At 27.7% G+C, this 24908-nt stretch overlaps 3 protein-coding genes across 8 annotated transcripts; 1 reads left to right on the forward strand and 2 right to left on the reverse strand.

The window, feature by feature from the left end:
* Nucleotides 1-1845: 1845 nt before the first annotated feature.
* LOC132942992 (PHD finger protein 14) lies at nt 1846-14331 on the reverse strand. 3 transcript variants are annotated; one of them, XM_061011738.1, is made up of 19 exons: nt 13971-14331; nt 11964-12134; nt 11723-11841; nt 11543-11660; nt 11355-11483; nt 11044-11281; nt 10342-10446; nt 9961-10130; nt 9729-9900; nt 9524-9656; nt 9295-9451; nt 9089-9175; nt 8845-9007; nt 8647-8785; nt 8529-8580; nt 7732-7904; nt 7460-7671; nt 5840-5948; nt 1846-3448 (listed from the first exon to the last, which is right to left on the reverse strand). In XM_061011738.1, coding segments are annotated over exons 1-19 (2451 nt in total). In that variant the 5' UTR covers nt 13972-14331; the 3' UTR covers nt 1846-3445. The 3 variants fall into 3 exon arrangements, with proteins under 3 accessions (XP_060867721.1, XP_060867720.1, XP_060867719.1); XM_061011737.1 differs by having other exon boundaries at nt 1848-3453; nt 13971-14330; XM_061011736.1 differs by lacking the exon at nt 1846-3448 and having other exon boundaries at nt 5165-5948.
* A 513-nt stretch (nt 14332-14844) lies between these two features.
* LOC132942985 (transcription initiation factor TFIID subunit 6) lies at nt 14845-21074 on the forward strand. Of its 4 annotated transcripts, XM_061011727.1 has the most exons (14): nt 14846-15062; nt 15132-15317; nt 15399-15485; nt 15647-15797; nt 16380-16466; nt 18223-18376; nt 18437-18587; nt 18658-18793; nt 19695-19874; nt 19949-20183; nt 20241-20383; nt 20455-20620; nt 20700-20806; nt 20874-21074. In XM_061011727.1, exons 4-14 carry the CDS (start codon nt 15648-15650, stop codon nt 20943-20945), a joined length of 1581 nt encoding a protein of 526 aa, XP_060867710.1. In that variant the 5' UTR covers nt 14846-15062; nt 15132-15317; nt 15399-15485; nt 15647; the 3' UTR covers nt 20946-21074. The 4 variants fall into 4 exon arrangements, with proteins under 4 accessions (XP_060867711.1, XP_060867712.1, XP_060867710.1 ...); XM_061011728.1 differs by having other exon boundaries at nt 14845-15317; nt 15399-15489; XM_061011729.1 differs by having other exon boundaries at nt 14845-15317; nt 15620-15797.
* A 2380-nt stretch (nt 21075-23454) lies between these two features.
* On the reverse strand, nt 23455-24676 carry LOC132942986 (protein seele). The gene has a single exon (XM_061011730.1). It carries the CDS (start codon nt 24360-24362, stop codon nt 23820-23822), a length of 543 nt encoding a protein of 180 aa, XP_060867713.1. The 5' UTR covers nt 24363-24676; the 3' UTR covers nt 23455-23819.
* Between the last annotated feature and the right edge of the window lie 232 nt (nt 24677-24908).

The raw sequence follows: 24908 nt of genomic DNA on the forward strand, positions 1-24908 counted from the left end.
CGATAGGAGATTCTTCATGACCACCATGGCACCATGGTTGCCTTTAACAAATTTCACTCCATCTTTAATATGTAGACGACCCTTGCAACTTATGTCCCTCCTACGACATCTAAAATATTGTGTTACTTGATCAGCACCCATTTTATCAAAAATATACTGAAATACTTCGTGGCATTCAACCGCCTTCGATCTTATAGTATCCACATCCATGTTTTAATAAATTGAAAATAGTAAATACAAACGTAAGGAATGAGAGAAAAATATAGAAAACAATGACATAGACAAGGTACAATCACGTTCATTATGGAAATTCAAATGAATTATTCAGTCTCGGGAAAAAAAGGTTAGGTTAGTATATAGTTCTAATATTCACTAATATCTATTTATAACAATATTTGTATGGTATGATCCATTATTATCTTTGTCCATGCCTCTGTGGTACGATTATCCTTTGATCAAACCGCCACGCTAAGACGTCAGAGAAAATTCTGTTTCCAAATTGATTCGAGTTATATATATAAATATATAATATTAAAGTCCACTGAAGTCTTCAAAAATAAACAATCTTAACATACTTATTACAATATATAAATATAAATATTCAATTCTATGTACATACGAATAAGAAAATAAAAAATAAAAATTATAATGTGCATATTAATATGTATTTGTCTGTAAAATTAATTTCGTCCTCAGTGGCTATTTCAATAAAAAATGTTATAGAAATCTCCGTAGCTTACTTAATTTGTCCAGGTGGCATTACTTTTTGTATGCCTTTCATCCTAATTGATCAATGTAGGTACACACTTTGTAGTTTGTATCAATTTTAATTGTATTTTTTACTATTTATTTCATACTGGGTACGACCCATTAAAATTCAGTATACAAGACCGTAATTTAAATATAAATTCGGGGGAGGCTCTAACATTTGTTTAATGTAGATATAGGACACTCATAATTTTTACGTTCAAAATATAGAAACAATTTATTCTCGTGATTACTGCTTTGATGAAAATATACAATAGTCAATAAACAATATTCACCACTAAAAATATTTGATTTTTAGAAAAATTCGGGGGCCATCGACCCCCTCAGTTACGGCACATACTTTGGTTTTACAAGTAATTTTACATTGACAATATAATAGGAACCCCAGACGGCCAGACCTCACGATAAAACTTTAGACCTTGGATAGTTTCACGCAGATAGTTAGGTATCGATTATTGAATAATTAAATAATATCGCCATATCAACTGGGTATTTGAAATGTGTAGATTTTATTGATACTGTTCAAGTTGAATCAATATGTTATAGGTTTTTTGTGTAACCATGCATTTTAATTCAAATTATGTGCTTGTTTTAAATGTAGGTTAAGTATATAATAAAATATAGTAACTATGATCACAACTCACAGTCCTGCTTATAATTCCTTAAATAAATAAAAATGAAAACAAATAACTGTTTAGCGTTTACTTAAATAAACTCGTTTTTTCCTTTAAAACACAGGTACTTCATTTATTTTTTACGACGGGATTTTATAAAAGCAAATGCATTATAATTATATCCTCATAATTAATTTTTTTGCAAATTTCATTTTCAATGTTGAAAATAACAAAACTATTTAAATGATTCTCTGTTGATCGCGATCGCAATTTGTAATCCTTTTTAATGTTAAAAGGACCTTTCAGCTAAACAGTTTGAAGCTGTAAAACATAAAAAAAACTCTTGAAACTACCTATTTCCTACGTAAGGGAATATATTACTATTATTTTATAGTTTTCCTTTAACAATACATACTGATTAGTGATTTCCAAGTTCCAACACTGTATACGTGCAGGAAGTTGTTGTATAGTTATTACTCGGCTCATTTGAAAACGTATCATATTTGGACTCTGTTTCACTTGGCAAATTGGAGTTTGATGGACGTGGATTATCAAAAAAGGAGTCAATTTTCCGGTTTTTGAAATAATGTTTTGTTCTTTTTCTAATTTCTATATAAGCAGAACACCACTTTAACGTTTTCTTCCATCGCTCATTTTGATTAACACATTTAAATGAATATAATATAAACAATAAAAATTACACATAAATACGTCAGTCTGATCAACAACTCGTAATCCATGAAATAATTTCATAAATTGTTCTTTTTAGGCCCATCTGCCTCTGTGCTTTACCATACCAAATATATATAATTTTCACAAAAATGTAAATAGGTTATGAACCTAATGGCTAATAATGGTAATAAAGTATATTGGTTCTATCATTAAGTATTTTTTTTATTTTTTTTTATTGATCGTGAAGCCCGACAACTCTGGCCAATAGCTGTTTGTTTTTGTTTGTAGGGGAGGGAACTGTAGGTGGTGTAACACGTGTGTGTAGTTTTTGGCAGATTTGAGTTTTTGGTGATGCCCGGGTTGGGGATGGCAGCATTTCTCTCCAGACACCGTGACTTGCCCGAAGAAAAATGCCACCCGTGGATCAAGGTTTGAACCAGCGTCGGTGTGCGTCACAACCGGCTCCTTAGTCCGCTCGGCTACTCTGTCCCCCAATATCATAAAGCATATAATATGGCAAAATTACTAATTGTACACTCTTTATTATTTATATTAACACAAAATATTATTAAAACAGTTAAAAAACAGAATATAAATCATAAATCAAAATCAACTGTCATTAATTTTAAATAAATAAAGTTGACCCAATATTATGTTACATTTTGATAATACCTATTTAGTGCTGGCAAATTCATCTATAACCTGACTATGAACTTACATCAATATCACCCACAAGAAACTCACTATTTAAAATTATAAATATATTCATGTAAATATCAACCTGTTAATATCTAGGTAACTACGTAAGTACCTATTCTCTAACTATTATAGTAATAGACAATAGTATTAATTATCCTGAATAAATATTTTTACATACCCACCCACACAACATTTTAGGTGGTTCAAAAAGTACATAGTCTATGCCACTATAAATAGGAACATGGCTAATTTACATCGTCATGTATACATGTAACCATATTTTAAAAAAGAAATTAATAGTTTCTCATAATAAGTATAATGTATATTCTAGAATACAAAAAATATCTGTATTCTTAAAATTAATGATGGAATTTATGAAGTAGAAAAAGTACTTCACATTTCATACTTAGTTAATTTGTTTTATTTGAAAAATCTAAAATTGAAATACATAGTAATGTTGTACACTAATAACATATGAGTATTACCTTTAGATACTCAAATGAACTTGAATCAAAAAAAAATTATGATATTTTTATATATTATTTATATAATATTAATACATTATGAGGAATTGAACTTTAAAATACAATAGTAAGAAATATTTTAAAACCATTTTGAATACAAATAATCATTGAAATCATTGGTAGTTAACAATGTAGAAGATTTGTGCTTCCAAATATTTTTAAGAAGAGTCACTGTCCTGAAATATATTTATCAAATATTATTTTATTATGTAAAAAAAAATTATCAAGCATATTACTTAAACCTAAATTTATATTCTTATTCCTATTGATTATGTTAATCAGGTAAACCAAACAATATTATTATTAAATCATAGATTGGTCAGGCAATAAAAATTAATGAATTAATTTAAAAATTTGGAATATTTAGTATTTAGACCCAAATTTATTATTAAAAGTTTAACTGTACCATATTTCACGTATATAACAATTCATGATGTCTATAAATAATGTAGTAACACAAACTAAGCAAAATGTGATATTTACACAAATTTGATGCAATAGTTATAGTCGGGCTCACGAAAAGCAAACGTTGACTTCAGAGATCCCAGTGGCCATTTTTGTATATGTGACTATCAAACATACAAGCACAGTTTTTAAAATTGTAACCTATCCACAGCCAGCAACTGCACAAACGAACAATACTATAAATCTGAGAACCCCTGGTTCTGACAATATTTGAACTTCGTTTGTCGACCTTGAACGTTCACTTTTCGTGAGCTGGACTATAATAAATACACCCACTAATATGGTGCTATACCCTACATACATAAGAATAACTAATATGTAAATTATGGGTATTTTATTTATAGTTAATATATAACTGAATTAATCACTTATGCTGGATTGCATAAACAATTTATTAAATTTAATGGTTCACTTTAATAGACCAATCTCGAGCCACTAAATCTTGTTTAAGGGACCATTAGCTCACTATTGAATCATTAAATGTTTTGTGCAATCCGGCATTAGTATTCTTAGTCATTAAAATTGTATAAGTAATTAAATCAGTGGCGGCTCGTGTCTATGAGCGATAATGGGATCACACTCTTTAGAATAATATGAAAAAAGAATAGTTTATAAAATTATATGCTAATATAAATGTTTGTAGTATAATTTTAACAATGTTAAGGAAATCTTATTGTTATCTGAGAAAATTTGCATGTTAGTTATCATTCAGTAATTGGGTAATCCAATTTGTTTATAGAAATTGGAACAGCATCAGAGTGCGTGTCCTATAATGTATGTCGGTATGACGACATACATGGAAAACCATGTTTCATTTTCATGTGTAAAACTTGGCAAAAAGGAGAGACGGTGGAAAGGTTAAGACAGTTTGATTTTGTCACAGTTCATATCTCACAATTCAAATGTTTAAGCTACCAACAACGCATCAGCTGTAATTTAATACTATTAAAAACTTAACTATTAAATAAATAACATAAATACTACACCATATTTACATAAAACAAAAATTATACATACATATTTACTCTCTTTGTTGCAATGATGGAACAATATACTTAAATTTGATTGCACTACCATGTCTAACTATTACACGCCACCACTGAATTAAATAGATAAATTATAAAACTAACTTAAAAATGTATATTATTTGTAAATTTCAAGGAGTCAAACCAAAAATTACCTTTAAACAATTACCAACTAAATAACCATTTGCTATTAATTCAGAGCTCGGAACATTATGCGCTAAAAAATAATAAATAATATGCAGTATATTACTATTTAATTATTTTATAGAACACCTAGGCATTTATATAGTAATGAATTCCAAAAAATACATAACTATCCAAATATTTTAATAATATGCATTTTTTGTTTTTATTATTATTTAAATTTTTTTTTTTTTGTTTTTAGTTAAAGGTAAAATATCAACATTAAATTCAAATCAACAAAAAATAAATATTAAATCTGTAGTATGATTTAAAATAGATATGGGTGATCAAAGGTACTAATTTTCAAAATTTTATTTCATTGATAATTTTTTTTTTTTGTCGATTTATTAACAAAATGTTTATTAGCATGAATAAAAACGTTAAATGGGTAAAATCATTACAATTTGATACAATTATGCAAGAATATGTAACATTAATTTTTTGATTTGAGTTTTATGTATTGTGAAATAAATTAGTGTTGAATACAATTTTGAATAATATGCACATTCCAAAATATTTGCAAATGCATAAAGTTCCAAGCCCTGGACTTATTATACTTTGTTTTTAATAAGAATAAACCATTTAGTGTATGACAAATTGTTTGTGTAAGGACATCAGATCTCCTTAATTTGACATGCTTTGCAGTAATAGGTAATGATAATCGGTTATCACTGGCTGCAACCGTAACAGTCATTTACAGTTAAATCAGACATTTATTTTTGGAGGAATCAAAACTAAGACCAGTTTTTATCCACCAGCTGGTTTATTCTTATTTAAAATGGAGTATACACTCAATGGTGAATAAATGTAGACACATTTTTATTCTTGTTTTTCAGGTAAAATATTTATATAAAGACTAATGGTAGACTTAAAGAAATAATTGATGTACCGTTGGATCACATTCAGCACAGTGCCATGAGTACCCACGTACTTTTGGTGATTTTTTCACTGGAGGATCAAGACAACAAAAATGAAAATTTTTACTGCATTCATCACACCTGTAGAAATAAAGTATATAAAATCAAATAAGTAAAGGTATTTAAAATTTGATTATTTATAATTAGGTAATATTTTTTTTTTGAATTTTTAATTTACATTAAAACTTTAATCCAAGCCATATTTAGACCAACCATCAAAATTTTTTTTTTTAGAAAAATAAAGTTTCTGTTTTATACTCAATGCATAATTATTAGAAGCAATTAAAATAAAGCTAACACACAGTAAAGGTTTCCATGTAATTCAATTACAATAAAATTATCCTATATACTAGAAGTGGGCACTCATAAATATAGCCTCAAACCTAAATGTTTAATTGTATGTTGAACCAAACACAAATCGAACAATTTAGCTTGATTTTGAACTCTAAACCATCTCATTCAACATTTAACCAAACCCGTACACATTGATTTTGTAAACAATACAAAGCCAAAATAATTATATGTTAGTCAGGTATTCTATAAAGTATAAATAATTTAATAACAATTAAAAATACCTAACAATAAAGCAACTAAAGAATCAACATTCAAAACTGTACTTTAAAAAGTAATAAAATAATGGTATATTTTTTGTTAACAAAATATACAATAGACAAAATCAAAATAAACTCCAGAAATATTTCTTGTACGCAACGTTTGACATGTACAATTTTTTTTTTTGGAGTTCCTACATTTCTTTGGAGTATGGATTGATTAGAGAATTTCAAACTTTCTATTCGAGTTTGGTTTGATTTTTTTGAAACTAGATTCAACTTTTAAACTCAAACCTAACACCTAAAGTTTAGTTTGATTTTTTTAACTTCGAACAATTTTACCTACTTAGTAAAAGTGATACATTACTATAAAGGATAATAACAGAAAGACTAGACTAAAATAAAAATAATATTTACAAGTTAAATGTAAGAACAATATACTTATAGCAGGAAATTCCCAAAAAGAATATTTTGAAAAAATTTTATATTTCAAATTAATTTATTTCTAAAAAATATTGAAATTTTAAAAATTGTAAAAACAAACTCCTTCCCTGAAATAATATTAAAATATTATTTAAATCAAAATAATAAAATCCATCCGAAAAAAAGATTTACAAATTGACTATTTTGAATATTTTATTTTCAGTATTTAAAAAAAAAAAAAAATTGTTATACTGTACTAGCGCAGCAAGCGTCCATAAATTATTATTATTTTTTCTTAAATGTTTAAATATTGATTAGTACAAGTTATTTTATTTTACATGTTTTTCTGTTACACCCTGTATACTAATAATAATTTTAACGCACATTAGTTTTATTGAACAAAGGCTTTGGCATATTCTTGATATTGTAGAAAAACTAAAAGCCAAGTATAATTGATTGATTTTTTTTTTAAAAATGTGAACAATTATACTTAAAATTGTTTGTTATACAACATCACAACTAATTGAAAATTATAAAATAAAATAAACTATTATTCCTTTACATCATATTTCAGCTATAAATTAATAACCAAAATATCTCTGCCTTTTTATTACTTACTGAACCATTGTAATGCTTGTTCCAGTTGTTTGACAAGTGTTACATTTAGGAGTTAATTTAATATCTGTTAATGTTGTGGTTATTCTGAGTGGTGCAACACTCTTTTCTGGTTTAAGTTTTGTAGATATCTGAGGTGTTTCATCTACTGGTGATGCAATAAGTAATTGTGAAGATGTTGTCTTAACTCCACTAGCACTTGGTACAGATTTAATCTAAACAGTTATATATAATTTTAAAGTGATTCTGAAATTATTTAAGTTATCAAATCTTACAAATAGCTTAATTCCTTGCCGGGGTGCTTCATTAACTAAATAATCATTAGCTGGTTCCAATCCTGAAATATTATTATCTCTGTGATGCTTGTGTTTGCGTTTGCGAGATTTAACTCGTTTTGTTATTATTTCTGGAGAATATCTTTCCCTGTGCCGTTCATGTTTTTTTTTCTCTAAAAATGTTTAAAGTAAAACAATGTCATTAATATAAATCATATTTAGGGCCGCTCTTACAATGTCCGGTAAAGTATCGATTAACGCTAACCGACTGATAACAGATTTTATTACCGGCAGAATTCGGCCAATTAAGTTTCTGTGAACCAGACATTGTAAGAACGGCCTTTAGTTGACTTCTTCAACAATATATTTGTGAAAATCGATATCGTTTTGTTTTGTGCGATATTGAATAACAATATAATATCAAAAAAAAAAATGTAGGTGGCAATATTCCGAATTAATAAATATTTATAAATCAGTTGGTTTCCGGTAACCTGAATACACTATGACCCAAATGCCATTAATTAAAAAATAAAAATGAATTTTGATTACGATATATTCAGTGGTGTACGATAAATTGTACGACATATATTACGATTATCAATATATAAATTTCTGAAAAAAATAATAGGCGATATCAATATTGTTCAAGAAGTTTAATATTTAGTATATTGCAAAATTATCATTGGGTTGCTAGCTATAAGGTAATATTTCAAACAATTTTTATATTTTATATTTTATAACATATTTTAATGACCATCATAATTAAATCTTAACTTTTAAATATTTTGAACACTTACTTGATCCTCCAGGCATTTTATGCTGTTCTGTAAGACTATTTATATCCTGTAACTAATATATGATTAGTTAATTTTTGATTGAATAAAGAAAACTTTGATTGAATAACTTAATACTTACATCATTAGCAATAGATGAAGATCTATGACTGTCTGATACAGATCGCTCTCTTCCACCATATCTTAATTTTCTAGGAGCATTTGGATCAACTGTTTCTGGTTCAGAGTTAGAATTACTATTATCACACTCACTGCATTGCCTGGATTATACCATAAATTTTAATAAAACTTTTCTAAAATATTCAATATTTATATTTACCATCCAAATAGTTTTGTTTTCTTAGGCATTCTAGTCAACGGTGGATTTAAACAACCCAAATGATAGTATAAATAGCATGTGTCACATTTTGCCAGCAAATGTTGATCATTTGTACGACCGCAAATACCACATTTATTGTACAAACCTAATGGTGCCACATTATCTGAAAAAAAAAAAATATTTGAGTTTAATTACATACCATAAAATCAAACATGATAGAATAAACTATAAAAGCATGTTTTACCTGTAATTTCTAAATTATCATTATTTCTGATTGAGATTCCAATACCTGATTTTAAGACGGCAGGAGTAGGAGTTGAACTGTTTATTACTAAATGAAAATAATTAAATTTAAATTAAACAAAAAATAAATAAATATAAATTATATATCCAGAATTTGTTTATAAATTAATGGTTAGTAAGTTTCAAAGTAAAATAAATTAAACTCACTAAAAGAATTATGATCGTTTGGAACTTCTCTAGTAAGTATATCTACATCTAAAATATTAGCATTAGGATTGCAAAGTTTAATGACGTTATGGTAGGCTGTAATAATATTTTTGAGTCCTAAATGTTTTTGTTTTTGAATTTCATTGTTTTTGGACTCCTTCAAAAAAATTAATCGAAATATAATATTTGTACTACTTTATGTAGGTATATTTTTTAATAATTGTATTACTTGATCGTATGTTTTTTGTATAACTATTAGTTCATCATGGAGTTTGTTGTTTTGGTCGGTGAAATGTTGTAGCTGATTTTTCAAATCTGTCAATCTTAAATTTCTATCCATGAAATAACTTACAAATTCCAAACTAAAAATTATAAACAAAATTATTTATAATTATAGGAGCAAAAAAGAAAATACATGAGAAATATTATCTAACCTAAATGTTGTAGGTACATTCCATTTTTTTGGTACATCACGTAATGCCTTTATTTGTCCTTCAATAGCTTCACAGGAAGCCATATTTACACCCATTAAACCGCCTTTTAGCCAAAGGGCTCGACATGCTGAAGCTGATGTTGTAATTGGACGAGGCACTTTTGATTTGAATGCTGTAAAAAATTAACCATGTACTTAACTTGAATAGAAATAAATAATTGTAAGTTACTTACTTGACTCTGTTATACTGATTTTTTTCATTTCGTAATACTTAGATCGTAATTTTTCAAGCCTTCGCTGATTACGTTGCCATGTAGCTGATTTTTCAGAAGACTGTTGTTCACGCAATAATTTCATTTGTTTTGTTCGTAATTGTAGTATTTCCCAATTTCTTTTCCTTTTCCTTGAAAATAAATATATATTTAATATATTATTTATTATGAAAATGTAAAAAAAACATAATTAATAATAATACATTTAATTTAAAACAAGATTGGGCAATAATTAAAAAAAACTTAAGTAGTTTCAGAAACACATTATTATGATAAATTAATTTAAGTATACAATAATTGACATAATTTAAAAAAATGTATTTAAAAGACAAATATACTAACTTTGCTACCAGTTTGTCAACATGTAACTTGCAGTGAGCATAAAATGGATCAGTTTGGTCAGTTTCCGGACTTGTTGCCTCTGATAAACTACCTTCTTGTTGAGCACTAATTAATATTTTTAAATACTTATAAAAACAATTTCGCATTAATAGATAATTATGTGTAAAATATATATAGTCAACATGGTTAATTCTTAACTATTCTATTTTGGAATCTAGTTACAAATTATCACTATACAACATACTGTCAAGGTTTTTTCATGCCCTATGGTGGCATGTGTGTGTTTAATAGCTATGGTGATAATATAATAGCTTTAGAGTCATGATAGCTTAAGGAACCAGGTAGAAGTGCTGGATGATTGACAAAAGAGACAATCATAAAAAAAGTGAATCCTGGTCGAGTCAAAGTAGATAGTTGAATTAAAACTTTTTTAGGTAATAATTAGTTAATACTTATTAGTAATTACATTACTATTAGTATTAAATTAAGTTAAAAATAAATAATAAGTATAGCTTAATAAGTTTAGTTTAGCTACTATACCGTGTTGAGACCTATATCCTAGACAATATCTTGTTAAACAAAAGGAAACTTTAAATTAGTTCAGGAGAGGAAACATTAAAACATGGAGAATAAAAATAAAAAGATTCACAATTATTATTTTGGTTTTGTTTTTTTTTCCTAATTAAATAACAATTATCATACCAAGTAACATGAAAATTTGATCGGCACATCCCAGCATCACATGCAATAGTCACACCAGTGTAACTAAATCTCATATCTTTACACAAAGTACATCTTTTATTACCCCATCGAGGTGTAGTATTTGCAAATAACATAACTTTACTGAGACTTGTGACTTCGCCAAAAGTTATACCAGGGACATATAACGCACATACTAAATGTACCCATTTTCCACAATCTGTCTCCTTAAATATTCCACCTAAAACAAAATGTATTAATTCAAAAGTTGTAAAGACGTATAGCCTGTAGAAAATATACGATAATTTACAAACCAAAATTAGGACATAATTCACAAGTAGGATTTTCTATGCCTGCTTTACAAGCTTCACAAAACCATGGTTCCATAGAACAGGATGAAACAGATGAACTTACACTTCCGGAATCATGAACCCCATAACAACCTATAAATAAATGTTTTTTATATACATAATAGTTACATTATTATTAAATAAGTATTTACCTTCATGAACTGATATACCGCATTCATCACAATCTATTAATTCATTTACGTCATCACTTGCATCGCCTAGGCAAATACTACAAATATGAATATTATTCACTATTTCTCTTAAATTCACCTGAAAAATAGTTAATATTTTTAAATACAAAGTCAATTATATAAAAATCAGTTAGGTTATACTTTTCTAGAATTATCTTGATTGGGTGTCACAATATCAGTGACATCAGTAGTCATATTACTATCATTACATCTAATATCATCATCATCATCTTTTTCAGCTTCTTCTTGATTACCATCATCTATTAAAATATGAGTGTATATATATGTATAAAAGTATAGATATTTACACAAAATTAAAAAAATAATAATAATAATTACATATTATATTGTAAAATCAATAACATTTTTTTTTTAAACATACCATCAGTAAAAGTGAAATTTGAAGCTCTATCAGAATCTGATTCACTATTAACATAGTGATCTTCAATACGGAAATCACTATCAGATGAACTTTCACCATCTATATCATCTAAATGTACCAATTCTGGGTTAGCAGGAGGTTTGACTCTTCTTTTATTAGGATCACGTTCCACTATGAACATAATAAAATAATTTAAAATTCTAAATGTCAAATGTATTACCTTAACTTACAGTTTCTAGCATTTAAGCCTTACTAATGTACTAAATTATAAAAACAATACACAATTATAATATTAGGAAGTGGTATCCAACGCATTTGAACCATTATATTTGGTCCCAATATTGATTAACAAATTGTTATATTATCACCGCTTTAATTCAAAAGTGAATTGTAAAACATTTGTCATTAGTAAGGGGCTGAAGGGAGTATTCGCCTCATCCTAAATTGTTATGGGGTGGTTAAATTGTTGGTGTCAATCAAAATTATAGGTGGAATGGAAGGAGCAGCCATGGCACAGACTCATAATTGTAAATGATTGTTATTTTTAAGGAATATACGTAGTGAAGATAATTATAAAAGTGAAACTTTGATAGTTTGATATGTTTGTTACAATCATGATTCACATATCCTTAACTTATTTTTGTATGTATGTAAGAAATAAAAATTTAAAAACACAATATTAATATATTATTCTGATATAATTATCAGAAAATTTAAATATCTTATAAAAAAGCCTTAGTACAAACACAACTAATTCTCTTAACTTTAAGTTTAACAATAGGATAATACACTCTAATAATAAAGCTAATCACACAAAATTAGTGCTACTGAATAAACATTTAATGTTGGGCATGGGTTAGAATATCTAAAAAGTATTTCAGTTTTATTATAAATTGCATGGGCGATATAGTACTTATAGTTTTAGTTTACTACAATACTGGTATTTGAAACTAAGATGATAATTTTTAACTCAGAAAATGATTAACTGTTAATTTAAAATTAAGGAGTGCACCTAAGACCTACCTATAATGTATAAACAAAAATAAGGTTTCAAGCAAACTTGCAAAATTGTATATGGATATAAGATATTATTTTATGACATTTTTTTTTTTTTAATGTGATTGAATTGAAAATATAGTAAATATATAAAATAAATTTGCTGAATATGAACAAAAATTACTTTTGTATTATGAAGTAATATGTGACTGTTGACCGTAATTATTCCTGATTATCACCGAAAAATTATTCTTATAAATTGCTTATATTTAATTAAATTTAAAGTGACCTTTGCATTTTTGCCTAACATACTTTCAACAATGATATTGTGTCGTTTATTAATATATTACACATCTAAAAAAAATCAATTAATTTGGCACCACAACATTCTAAGCAATAAACATATTAATTTGATTTATTTTTAAGCTGGGGATTTTTTTTTTCAACTTTTAAACATTGTGGTCATATCAATCAATAAACGACTTATATAGAACAATCAGTGATGCAAACAGAATTTGTCGGTCGGACTTAGTTTCAAAGTTATACACCAGTTTACAAATTCCCATCCATCGGGGTTTTTTTTGTTAAATTTCTTTATTAACAATATAATATACTGCAAGTACAATAGAAAATTTCTAAGAAATCTCCACCAAATCACAATACATAACGAAAAAAACATATTATATAATTTGAAAGATATAACTATGTTGGCTTGATAATAAAAAAAGTTCATGAAAATTAACCGCCCCCCAAGTTCCACCAGAAGGGGCAATGGCCCACCTTGGCCCTCCCCTAAATACGGGCCTGGTACCATAGATATATTATGTCTATGGTAGGTACAGCATAACAAAAAATGTATCCAAATAAAATATAATATCAAAACTAAAATTAACACTAAACTTCTATAATAAACCAGACGCTACTTCAGAAGTTGATGATAATTATTATACAAAATACCTACACATGATAGGAAAATACCGTTTATTGAACTATACAAATTGGTAAACTTACTTTTCAGTTTTCCGTCCTTATATTCCTCAATATTCAATGTTTATTCAGCTATAGATTTAAAAGATTGATACACACAAGTGTATGAGAAATAAGAATGGCGAATGAAATCATCTTGTGACTTGTCCGTGTAAACCATAGGCGTCAGACATAATATTATAAACTATATATATAATTATAATTATAAAGATATTTATGATATACGTCTATAGTAGTATAATGTAAACTATACTTTTATCTATGGTGTAAACAAATTAATACGATGCCCATCTAATTTCCCGTATTAATTGTTAACACCACAGATATATAAAAATACTACATAGACAACTTGGAAATGTATTTGAAGCCTACAAAATGGCCGAAATTCTCTTATCTAAGAGGTGAATGTTTACATTTTCATAACACTGATAAATATATTATTGTTATCAATTGATCATATTAGTTAATAATCACGATTTAAGATAGTATGGTTGCCCGCACGGATTGAGTGCAAAAAACTGGCGTAATGCATTGAGGTGAAACATAAAAAAGTCCACTCAGTGCACATTAATTTTGCAAATAATTTGGAACATATAAATATGCACTGGTGCAGTTAGTGCGGTGTGGTGGAAAACGCTATAAGATATACAGGACTTGACATGACAAGGCTGGAGGGTGTGGGAGGTTGACCACGAAATGTAGTAGTACAGGCGGAGTTCGGGGGGATATTTTCATTTTAGCATTACTAGCGCTGTCTTAGTGGATACTTATAGAACTAGAAATTTGTATGATGTGCTCTAGTCCCATAAGTATCCACTAAGACGGCGCTAGCAATGCTAAAAGGAAAATATCCGCCTGTTGTACTACATTTCATAACCACAATATTCATCTCGTGACCAGTCCTTATATTTATCTTTAGTCCGCGATTGTAACAAATAACAATGTAAATTCCTTATCTAGTGTAGTATAGAAGTCTGTCTGCCAAACAGTGAGAAGCGGGCGGACACAAAAAAAACACCATTGATAAGACCCATCTTTGCGTAATCCCAATAACCCGTTGTTTGTTGTCGCTTTTTCGAGATTACAATTTACGATATTATAATCACAATATTATAAGTAATATATTAATATTATACTTTAGTAATAGTATACAATTATGAATATGAATGGGTAATTGTGAGACAGAATATAGAACTACAGAACTTCAGAAGTACAGAGCCATCAAGTAGTTAGTACCAACAGACAACAATCACCTTTGGCCAACTATTTGTTCTTTGCTATGGCATGATTGATACTACAAACTATAAAGGCATAAACTAAGAAACTAGTAACTATCCTACTACAGTCTAGAATACAGAGTGCAGACATACAGTAAGTTGCTTATACAATACTACAATAGTATAGTATAGTACAATCATAGAATAAGAATATAACAATACTGTTTCCTTGCAGCGTCAGACAGTGGAACAACACGGCGACCGATAGTGACGCTAGACGCCGCAAGGAAAACATACCTAAACGTCTCTAATACGATATAATGTAGGTACTTCAATACTTATATTGTATTATTATTTATTATTAAGTATTTGAGTTAACCATGTAAAGTATATAACTGAGATTTATATTTTAGTGTAGTAAATTTATAATAATTTTTAAATTGTTTAATTACATAGTCATTTTGATTATTGCGTTTTTATCAGAATGGGTGAAATTGAAGTAAACTATGGTTCTACTTTACCAACCGAATCATTAAAGGTGATTGCGGAAAGTGTTGGTATTGGTAATCTCTCCGACGATGCAGCTAAAGAAATATCCGATTCTGCCACTTATCGTCTTAAATTAGTGTTACAAGTAAGTACATATTCAAACAATTTTAATTGAGTTAACTTTATCGCTACTCAAGGGAAAAGAGCGCATTTAAAAATTTATAAATGGACTAAAATATAAATAGTAATTAGTAATAGTACCTAATATAAAGCTACATCCACACTTCATATATTTTATATTTTCTTAGACCATATAAAAATACATTTAATAAAATAAAAGCATAACATTGAATAATGTATTATTTAATATTTATTTTAAAAAATCTGTCCATCTTTATAACTTAACAAATGTATTTTTTTTCCATATAATATAACCTGTATTTATATAGGTAGTAGGAACATCATTCATGATCAATTAATAAAATCAAATCCACTTTTTTCTCATAATATATATTACATTGTTGGCAGTAAATTTTAACAGTGCTAAATACCAGTAAACCCGTAATTGTGCTTCTATTGCTGCAATATTTTATGTACCTACATTATTAGAAGAAATTGTAAATTGATAATCTAAAACTTACAAGATTATAATATAGATTTACTTTTATAATATACTGCTCATTTTTTATACACTTTATACATTATGTGTTCCTGATTATGTTCTTAGGAAAGCAAAAAGTTTATGATGCATTCTAATAGATGCAAATTACTACCATCAGACATTGATAATGCTTTAAAAGTTTTCGGTATTGAAGTAAGTTACTCAAATTATATTAATTTATTACCTTTAAATAAATATAATAGTAGGTATTTAAAATTTAAATAATTAATCTCATCATTATTTTACTATGAATTTGATCATACACCTATTTTACTATTAAAAAGCTATGTCAAGGATTTAGAGTGAACCAAACATTCATTTTTTTTTTCATTCAAGTTTAATTTTAAAACAACAACTAAATACAACATCAAATCAACATACTTATCATAACTTAAGGCAAATAAACCATTCCAAACAATCCACCTCGTTATCAAAAACATTGTTGGTGTCAAGATCCTCTCAATGCAGTTAAAAATATGAGATTAATAACCTAAGGGTTCTGTACTGGACAGTCTCCCTCCTCATGCCAATTTATGCATATCAAACTAAATAAAAATGTCCACAAATTTGCTTTTTGTACAAATATAGAAATATAGTATAGATTGTAAATATTCTTATAATAAAAAAAAAGTTTATTTAGACAGACATTATACATAGATGGCTATTTAAGGGGATTCGATACCGTGATTTTCTGTTTTTGTCTAACACGCGCGCGACAGTATTTTAGAAGTGTTTTTTTTCAAACATTCTAATTGATCTATTGAAGCGATAAGAATTCTGAAAACAGATTTGAATTTGTCGTCAAATCTACTTGAAATCGACTTTCCCACATTTTTGATATTATCCCCCAACTTCCAGAAAACGTCATATTAAAAAAGAGTATTTAAACATTTTTGGAGAAGCTAAAATCAAAAAATCAAAATTGTGGGAAAGTCGATTTCAAGTAGACTTGACGACGAATTCAAATCTGTTTTCAGAATTCTCATCACTTCATTAGATCAATTGATATGTTTGGCAAAGAATCCGTCGAAAATCCTATGTCGCGCGTGTGTTAGACAAAAACAGAAAATCATGGTATGGAACCCCCTTAAGTAGGGATGCCAAATGTTCCGTATTTTATGAGAATGTCCCGTTTTTCAACTAATTGTTTTGTCCCAACAAGCAACAACTCTTCTGAGATACCAAAATGTACTGTTTATTCCTAATTTTTTGTTTTGAAATAATAATACTTGATATTATCATTACTAGTGACCACCTAAAGTTTATAGATAATACATTTTATTGTATCTATCAATGGTCGAGAAGATCATGAAAGTGGTTATTAAGTATAAATAGTACACACCTATAAAAATTTGTTATTAGCTTATATATTATTTATTAACACTTAAAATTATAACTTATTATATTTTAAGAAACCAATGTTAAAAAAACTCACCATAATCAAGATTGTCCTATATTCATAGCAGTATTACTATAGGTACAACATTTTTTAGACTATTGACATAGTTTTAACATTGACTATGTTTTATACTACCTATGCATTTTTTTTCGTTCTTTTGAAGTTTTGAATCTGACATCCCTATGTTTAGACTTGTTTTACTGTTTTATTGTGTTGGATTTATTGAAAAACATGAGGCCCGCTCACTTTGTGTGCCACCAAAGTACCTAGTATAAGAAACAAAGTAGGCTCATAAGTTATTCTATCAAACCTTAATAATATGGTATCTAATTATGTCAATGGTTGCAATAGTGAATATTTGGTCACAAATTCTATAATATAGAAGTCAATACACAATTTGATATAAAAAACGTGATGTATAATGTCAGCTGATAAGTAAAATAATTAGAATGACAAGATTGTCTTTGATATATTTACAGTTATTGTAAAATACTATTGTTTTATTTTTAGCCTATATATGGATTTCATGCTAAAGACCATATACCATTTAGGTATGCATCTGGTGGTGGACGAGAATTACATTTCATCGATGATAAAGATATTGATCTTATCGAATTTGTTAATGCTCCTTTGGCTAAGTTGCCTTTAGAAATCGGTATTCGATGTTAGTCTCATTACATAGGATTAATAAGTAGTACCTACTTAATTTATACTAAATTTTTAGGCCACTGGCTCGCCATTGATGGAGTTCAACCAACTGTACCAGAAAATCCTCCTTCTGTATCCAAAGATGTTCAGAAACTTGAATGTGTAGATCCTTTAAACAAATTAAAAAAACCCATCGATAAAGAAGTTTCTGGACGTCCATCTACTGGGTATATATGTGACTATATAATATTATAATCTGGATGAAAAAAAAATGTTATATATAATTTTTTATTTTAGAAAAGCTCAAAAATTACGCAATGTTGAAACTGTTCACGTGAAACAGTTGGCAACTCATGAGTTATCAGTTGAACAACAGCTTTATTACAAGGAAATCACAGAAGCTTGTGTTGGATCTGATGAGTCTAGAAGAGCTGTATGTATTTTAATATAGATATCTATTTGTTTTACAGGATGATCCGCTTAACAGTGTACTCGTTTTTTCTCAGTAAAACAATTTCCTAATGATTTGTGGTTTTGATGAGTGAACATCTATACGTATTCTCCTTGCATTACTATATCAAATGCACGTTCCTAACAGCTAATGCCTTATAAAAAAAAATTACTTAACCAATTTCAATAAGTGTTATCAGTATATCTTTGAAATTGAATATTTTTTATTTATATAAAAGCCGCAATTGGTTACAGATTGTTTTTTTCATACAATATACTTCCAGTTTCACAGAAATAATGTTTGGATGTTTACACATAAATTACCATGAGTTAATAGCTCACAACTTTTTTAGCATAAATATGTTAATGGGCTGAATACAAGATTTGGTTTTTGACCAATTTTTCATAAGATTCGTTGTCATGGTTACTTATTAAGAATTTGTACCCAATGTATACAATTTAATTACAAATAAAACAAAGTATAATATATTATATAGCATGTTTTAGAATTGTTTGCTTAAGAGTAGATATATTTCAGAAACTCTGAATTCTAATACTAGAAAATGTTCAGATGTACAAACAATTGAATACATATAAACTATGTTTTATTTTACTTTATTTTTTAATCATATGTAACTAAGTAAAAAATTAAGAATTAACTTATAATGTAGCATGTTACTCAGTATTTTTCAAATTACTTAAAAACATATTTATGATTCATATATTTTCCGGTTCCCCTGATGTGAAAAATATCGAGTAGTGTGCTACGTTTCTTTCCACGAGATCGACTTTTTTACTTTCTTTGTAATAAACTTAAATAGTTTTACTTAAGTATTAATTACAAATAAAAAATGTAATACAATTAAACAAATTATTTTTTTCAGGAAGCTCTTCAGAGTTTGGCATCTGACCCGGGCCTTCATGAAATGTTACCTCGCATGTGTACATTTATTGCAGAAGGAGTAAAAGTAAATGTTGTGCAAAATAATTTAGCATTACTTATTTATTTAATGAGGATGGTCAAAGCATTATTGGATAATCCAGCACTTTATTTAGAAAAATATGTAAGTTCAATGACATATACCAATTACATATTACTGTATAATTTTTATAGTTTAATTATAAAATTATGATTTAGCTGCATGAAATCATCCCTTCTGTGGTCACTTGTGTCGTAAGTAAACAATTGTGCATGAGACCAGAAATTGACAATCATTGGGCTTTGAGGGATTTTGCCTCACGTTTAATGGCACAAATTTGTAAAATGTTTAATACACCAACAAACAATGTACAAACTCGTATAACTAGAGTATTTACAAATGCTACTAATTCAGACAAAACCGCTCTTCCATCAGTTTATGGTGCACTTGAAGGTAGGTAAAAATAATCAACTATTTATAATATAAATTAAATCAAATTAAATATTTTAGGTTTAGCAGAGCTAGGTACAGAAACACTAAAAGTATTTGTCATTCCCAGAGTACGCATGATATCTGATAGACTAGATTCACCAGAAGTTACACAGAATAATGTTGATCGAATATCCGGAAACCAAATTAAACATTTACTTTGTGTAATTTTTTTATTTAAGTTTAGTTACATTTGTTTATAAATATTACTTTAAATTTACTTGTATTGCTTCAGAAAATATTGACTCCTGTGTTAAAAATAACTCATTCACCACCAGATAGTTTGGACGAATACAAAAAAGAATTCGGATCTGTTGGTGTTCAACTGCATGCTGCTGTATGTAAAGCTCGTACAACTACTATTATCCAAAGTTCAAGCAACCAAACTGTAACACAAACAAGTAAATCAATTTATTTAAATAAAATATAAAATATGTTTGTTTTATATTTAATTATTAATATCAAATTTAATCCATATAGATACACAATCTAGAACAGTTGTTGGTCGACCAGTTGCAGCAACCACAAGTAACACAGTAAATCCTCAAAAATATGTACTCATGTCTCAAAGACCGGTTGTTGCACAAGTAAATTATTTAAATTCTCTAATAAATTATTGTATTTTTATACTTTTTAAACTATTTTTGTTTTCAGACTCCACCAAATAAAACAGTTTATATATCTCAGCAAAATATAAAATCAGAATTTCAAGATCCTAGTAATTGATGAACGTTAATTTAAAGCAAACACTTTTTAAAAAAGGTCATTTTTTAATAAACTTAATTAAAATTAATTATTCTTGTAAATCTTAAAAATTATATAAAATAATAAAGTTAATTAGAAATTTAAGCAAAATTATCGATGTAAATTTGTAACAATTCATTGGGACTTTAAACCAGTTGAAACCAGTTATGTTATTAACTGGTGTCAAAATGTATATGAACTAAAACAATAACGGAACTACAGTATTCGTTATTTTTTAGATCAAAAGCTAATTACTTTTTGTTAGCAAACGAAAATAATTAAGTTTTTATCTATACATTTATAATTAGTGTAACAAATGTTGATATGATGGTATACACTTTGTATGATCAGGAGCAATCCACTCATTAATTAAAATTATTTAATTAGTAACTAGGTACTAAATTTAATATAATATCGTAAATAAATAGTTTAAATAATAATCATACAGTAATAAATAATATGTATACCCCACAGTTGTGCCAAAACAAAAAAAAAATATGACATTAATGCCCCCAATTTCCCCCTGTCCATAGAACTTCAATTTGTACTAGTATCATAATATTATATACCAAGGACCACCAGACAAGTTATATTATTTCTGTTACAACTAAATTACTATGATATTTATATTTCCTGCACCAATTTACTGATATGTCTGGCATCATTTTTAGTAGACTCGGTCACAAAATGTTTAAAAGTGGCTCTTGAGTCCCGTTGTTCTTTTCTTACTGGTCCTTAACATTTCTCATTACTGTACACCACATTTAGTACCATAAATAATTTTTTTTAAGCAAACATTATTAACTAAAGTATGTTTACGTTAGTACGTTGTTCACTTCATCCGCAATTATGTTTTTGTTTAAATTCCCCATTTTTTTTTAATCAAAAATTCACACTTGCAAGAAAAAAATAGATAAATAGTAACTGAATGGTGTCCGAATTAAAAATTTAAAAATTCGATTGGGTACTAAACTAGATTTGTTCCCTTAAAATACTCATAAATACTCATAACTCGCTTTAAAATTAAAATATAATACAAGCCTGTAAGCCCTAGATAACCTTTAATTGTATGAGAGGTCATTGCACTCTAATTTTAGAAATTATTTTAATATATGAATTTAATCATGATTGTGAATGTACAATTTGCTATGTTACACATGGGTCAGAGAGAGGAAAAATAGTATGCTGACACAGTGTTGAAAAGGAACTTGTTCTAAAAGGTACTTATTCCTGTTACGAGTTCTTTTTGTAAGAACAAAGCTTGGAACTGCTTCCTTAAAAAATAAAGAAAAAAGATTAACAAATTCTTTTTTTTTTTTGAGGAATGTGAACCAAAATCACAGTTCATTTAAATTTTAAAAACATATTTAAAATGTAATATAATTTTTTTTTGTTTCTACATGTTAATAAATTTTAGACGGTATTACTATTTTTAGTTGAAACATTATAAATAAAAAAAGTATTATTCTAAAACAGCCATTTTGTAACAACATGAACAACAATTGAAAAATGAGTTCTTTTCTTTGAGGAACTAGATTTGGAGTGAGTTCCTTTTTTGAATAAGTATATCTGGAACGAGTCCATATATTAAGGAATGAAAGGAAAACAGAACCTTTTAAAAAGGAACTTTCCCGACACTTCGTTGACATCCTCTTACATCGAGTTTAGCACCTATTTTATCTATTATAATTCATTAGCATTTTATTGCATTATAGAATTTGTGATCAAAAAATTAAATTAAAAGTTTTACTTTTAAATAACGGAAAATGATTCAATTTGTCTTTGTAAATAAAATAAATAATTAAATTGTCACTGTACTTGTAAACTATAAATATTTTAGACATTTTTTTTTTTTACATTCATTTATTAGACAATCTGTAAATTAATTTTTTTACAATGAGTACAAGCGCTGTGGGAGTTGATGGCTTTGTAGGCTTGAGATAAAAATCCATCCAGTGATGGAACTTCTTGACAGATTTATTTTAGACGTAAAAAAAAATTATAAGACATATTTTATAAACAGTCCAATACATAGCTTATCCCTCATTTTCTCATTTCTACAATAGAATAATAGAAACCATTAGATATAACAAGTAAAAATAGTCTTCTTATCCTTTAGGTTGTACTAATGTTCAGTAAGTAGGCATTTAAGGGGGAAGGTCACTCCTATTCTTTACACACAGGGAATTCCAATAAAAGCGTAAAAAGACGCTATGGTAAAAACTATTTTGATGTCATCAAAATGGTTTTTACCATAGCGTCATTTTACGCTTTTAGGATAGGTGTGACCGTCCCCCTTAATACTTTATATACTTAATATTTAATTTATTTTTATGTTATTAAGCCTTAGAACCTTCAAGCAAAATATATCATTTTTAATGCAAGATTTACATAAGACACAAGTATTAAGATAAATTGTTTTTAATTAAATAATCGAAATACAAAATTAAATGCATATTCAAGAGTCTTGTGCATTAATTTTTCATTCAACTAAAGTACTACGGTAAATTTATTAGTAGAATAATAGAGATAAATAATAAAAAATTATACTGGCTCTGACTATTAATAATGACAAATAACACTTACTAGTTACTACTTAAGTATTGCAATAGCCAAAAGGTATGTAATAGTTACATTTTATATTACTCAAGCCAACAAGCCTAATAGTGGTCTGGCTGTATATCAAAATGAAAAAGGAAAGGCAGAATGTACACTTGTATTGGACATGAGTACCTACATCTATTAGTATTAGGTTATTAAAATAATAGAAATTAACATCATCAATATTTTATGTATAAACAATATTAAATCATATAATAAACTATACATAAAAACATTAAATACAATAACTTTTGGTTATAATTCTACTTTATTATTTTTTATTGGGCACAATTGCATAACATTAGTACAAATGGAATGAACAAGGTGGTCATCATCTTCAGACTTAATAATATTTATGAGATCTTCTTCAATGTCATCGACAATCTCTTCGCAAAAATATTGTAAGCTTTTGTTCAGATCAGAGTCTTGAACCACATCCACCTCACTCATCAACGGGTTCATTTTTCCATCTTGTATCAATTGCATAACTGTCAACGTACCATTCTTCTTATATGTAGCACGTACATAATCATTCATCTTTTCACATACAGAATCCATTACCTCTGTTAAGTATAACTGCGTCCGTGCTAATGGAACAGTCTGTTTTATTTGATCACCATTGCCATCCAATCGAAAATTAGAAACTTGCACAATGTTTGCTGCTTCCATTGAACTAACATTGCGTTGTATTTCTTCGACAAGACGACAACACACTTCACATTTTAAATCTGAAGAGTCAAAGGCTATACACGGCATTAACAATGCAAAAAGTATGCATAAATATTTTGAGGAAAACATTATTAAAAAAAATTAGTTGTTCTAAACTTAAGCTAACAATAATCTGTGTTAATCAATAATTGATCTGTATTTGGTCACTAGTCAGCTAATTTAAAAACAAAAAAAAACAAAACAATACTATAGCCAGATGCTACAATAGTGAATACCTACGAAATAATAAAAAATAAATTACTTAACACATAAATACACATTACAAAGGTGCAAAATTAGAATTCATTAGGAAACCCGGCATTGACGTCATTTCAAAACCCAAAACAACTATTTTTTATTATATAAATTGCAGATAACATATTATTGCTTCTAAAGTTCAAACCAGTTTGAGAGGATAACGATGGACGATGGTATAGAACAATGGTGGGGTTAAGGTTAATATGAATAGATTGTATAAAAAATATAACTCTTATTGCATGAGGTGGGGGGTGGTGTACCACGTATTATTATCATATATTTAAATTTTAAATAAAAGATAAATAAATGTAGAAAACAAGTAGGTACAGTCTTGTAAAAATACTTTTTAGTCCGGTCAAAAAAAACAAAAAAAAATGT

Source organism: Metopolophium dirhodum, chromosome 4 (genome assembly GCF_019925205.1).
Source record: "Metopolophium dirhodum isolate CAU chromosome 4, ASM1992520v1, whole genome shotgun sequence".
NCBI classification, from domain to species: Eukaryota; Metazoa; Arthropoda; class Insecta; order Hemiptera; family Aphididae; genus Metopolophium; species Metopolophium dirhodum.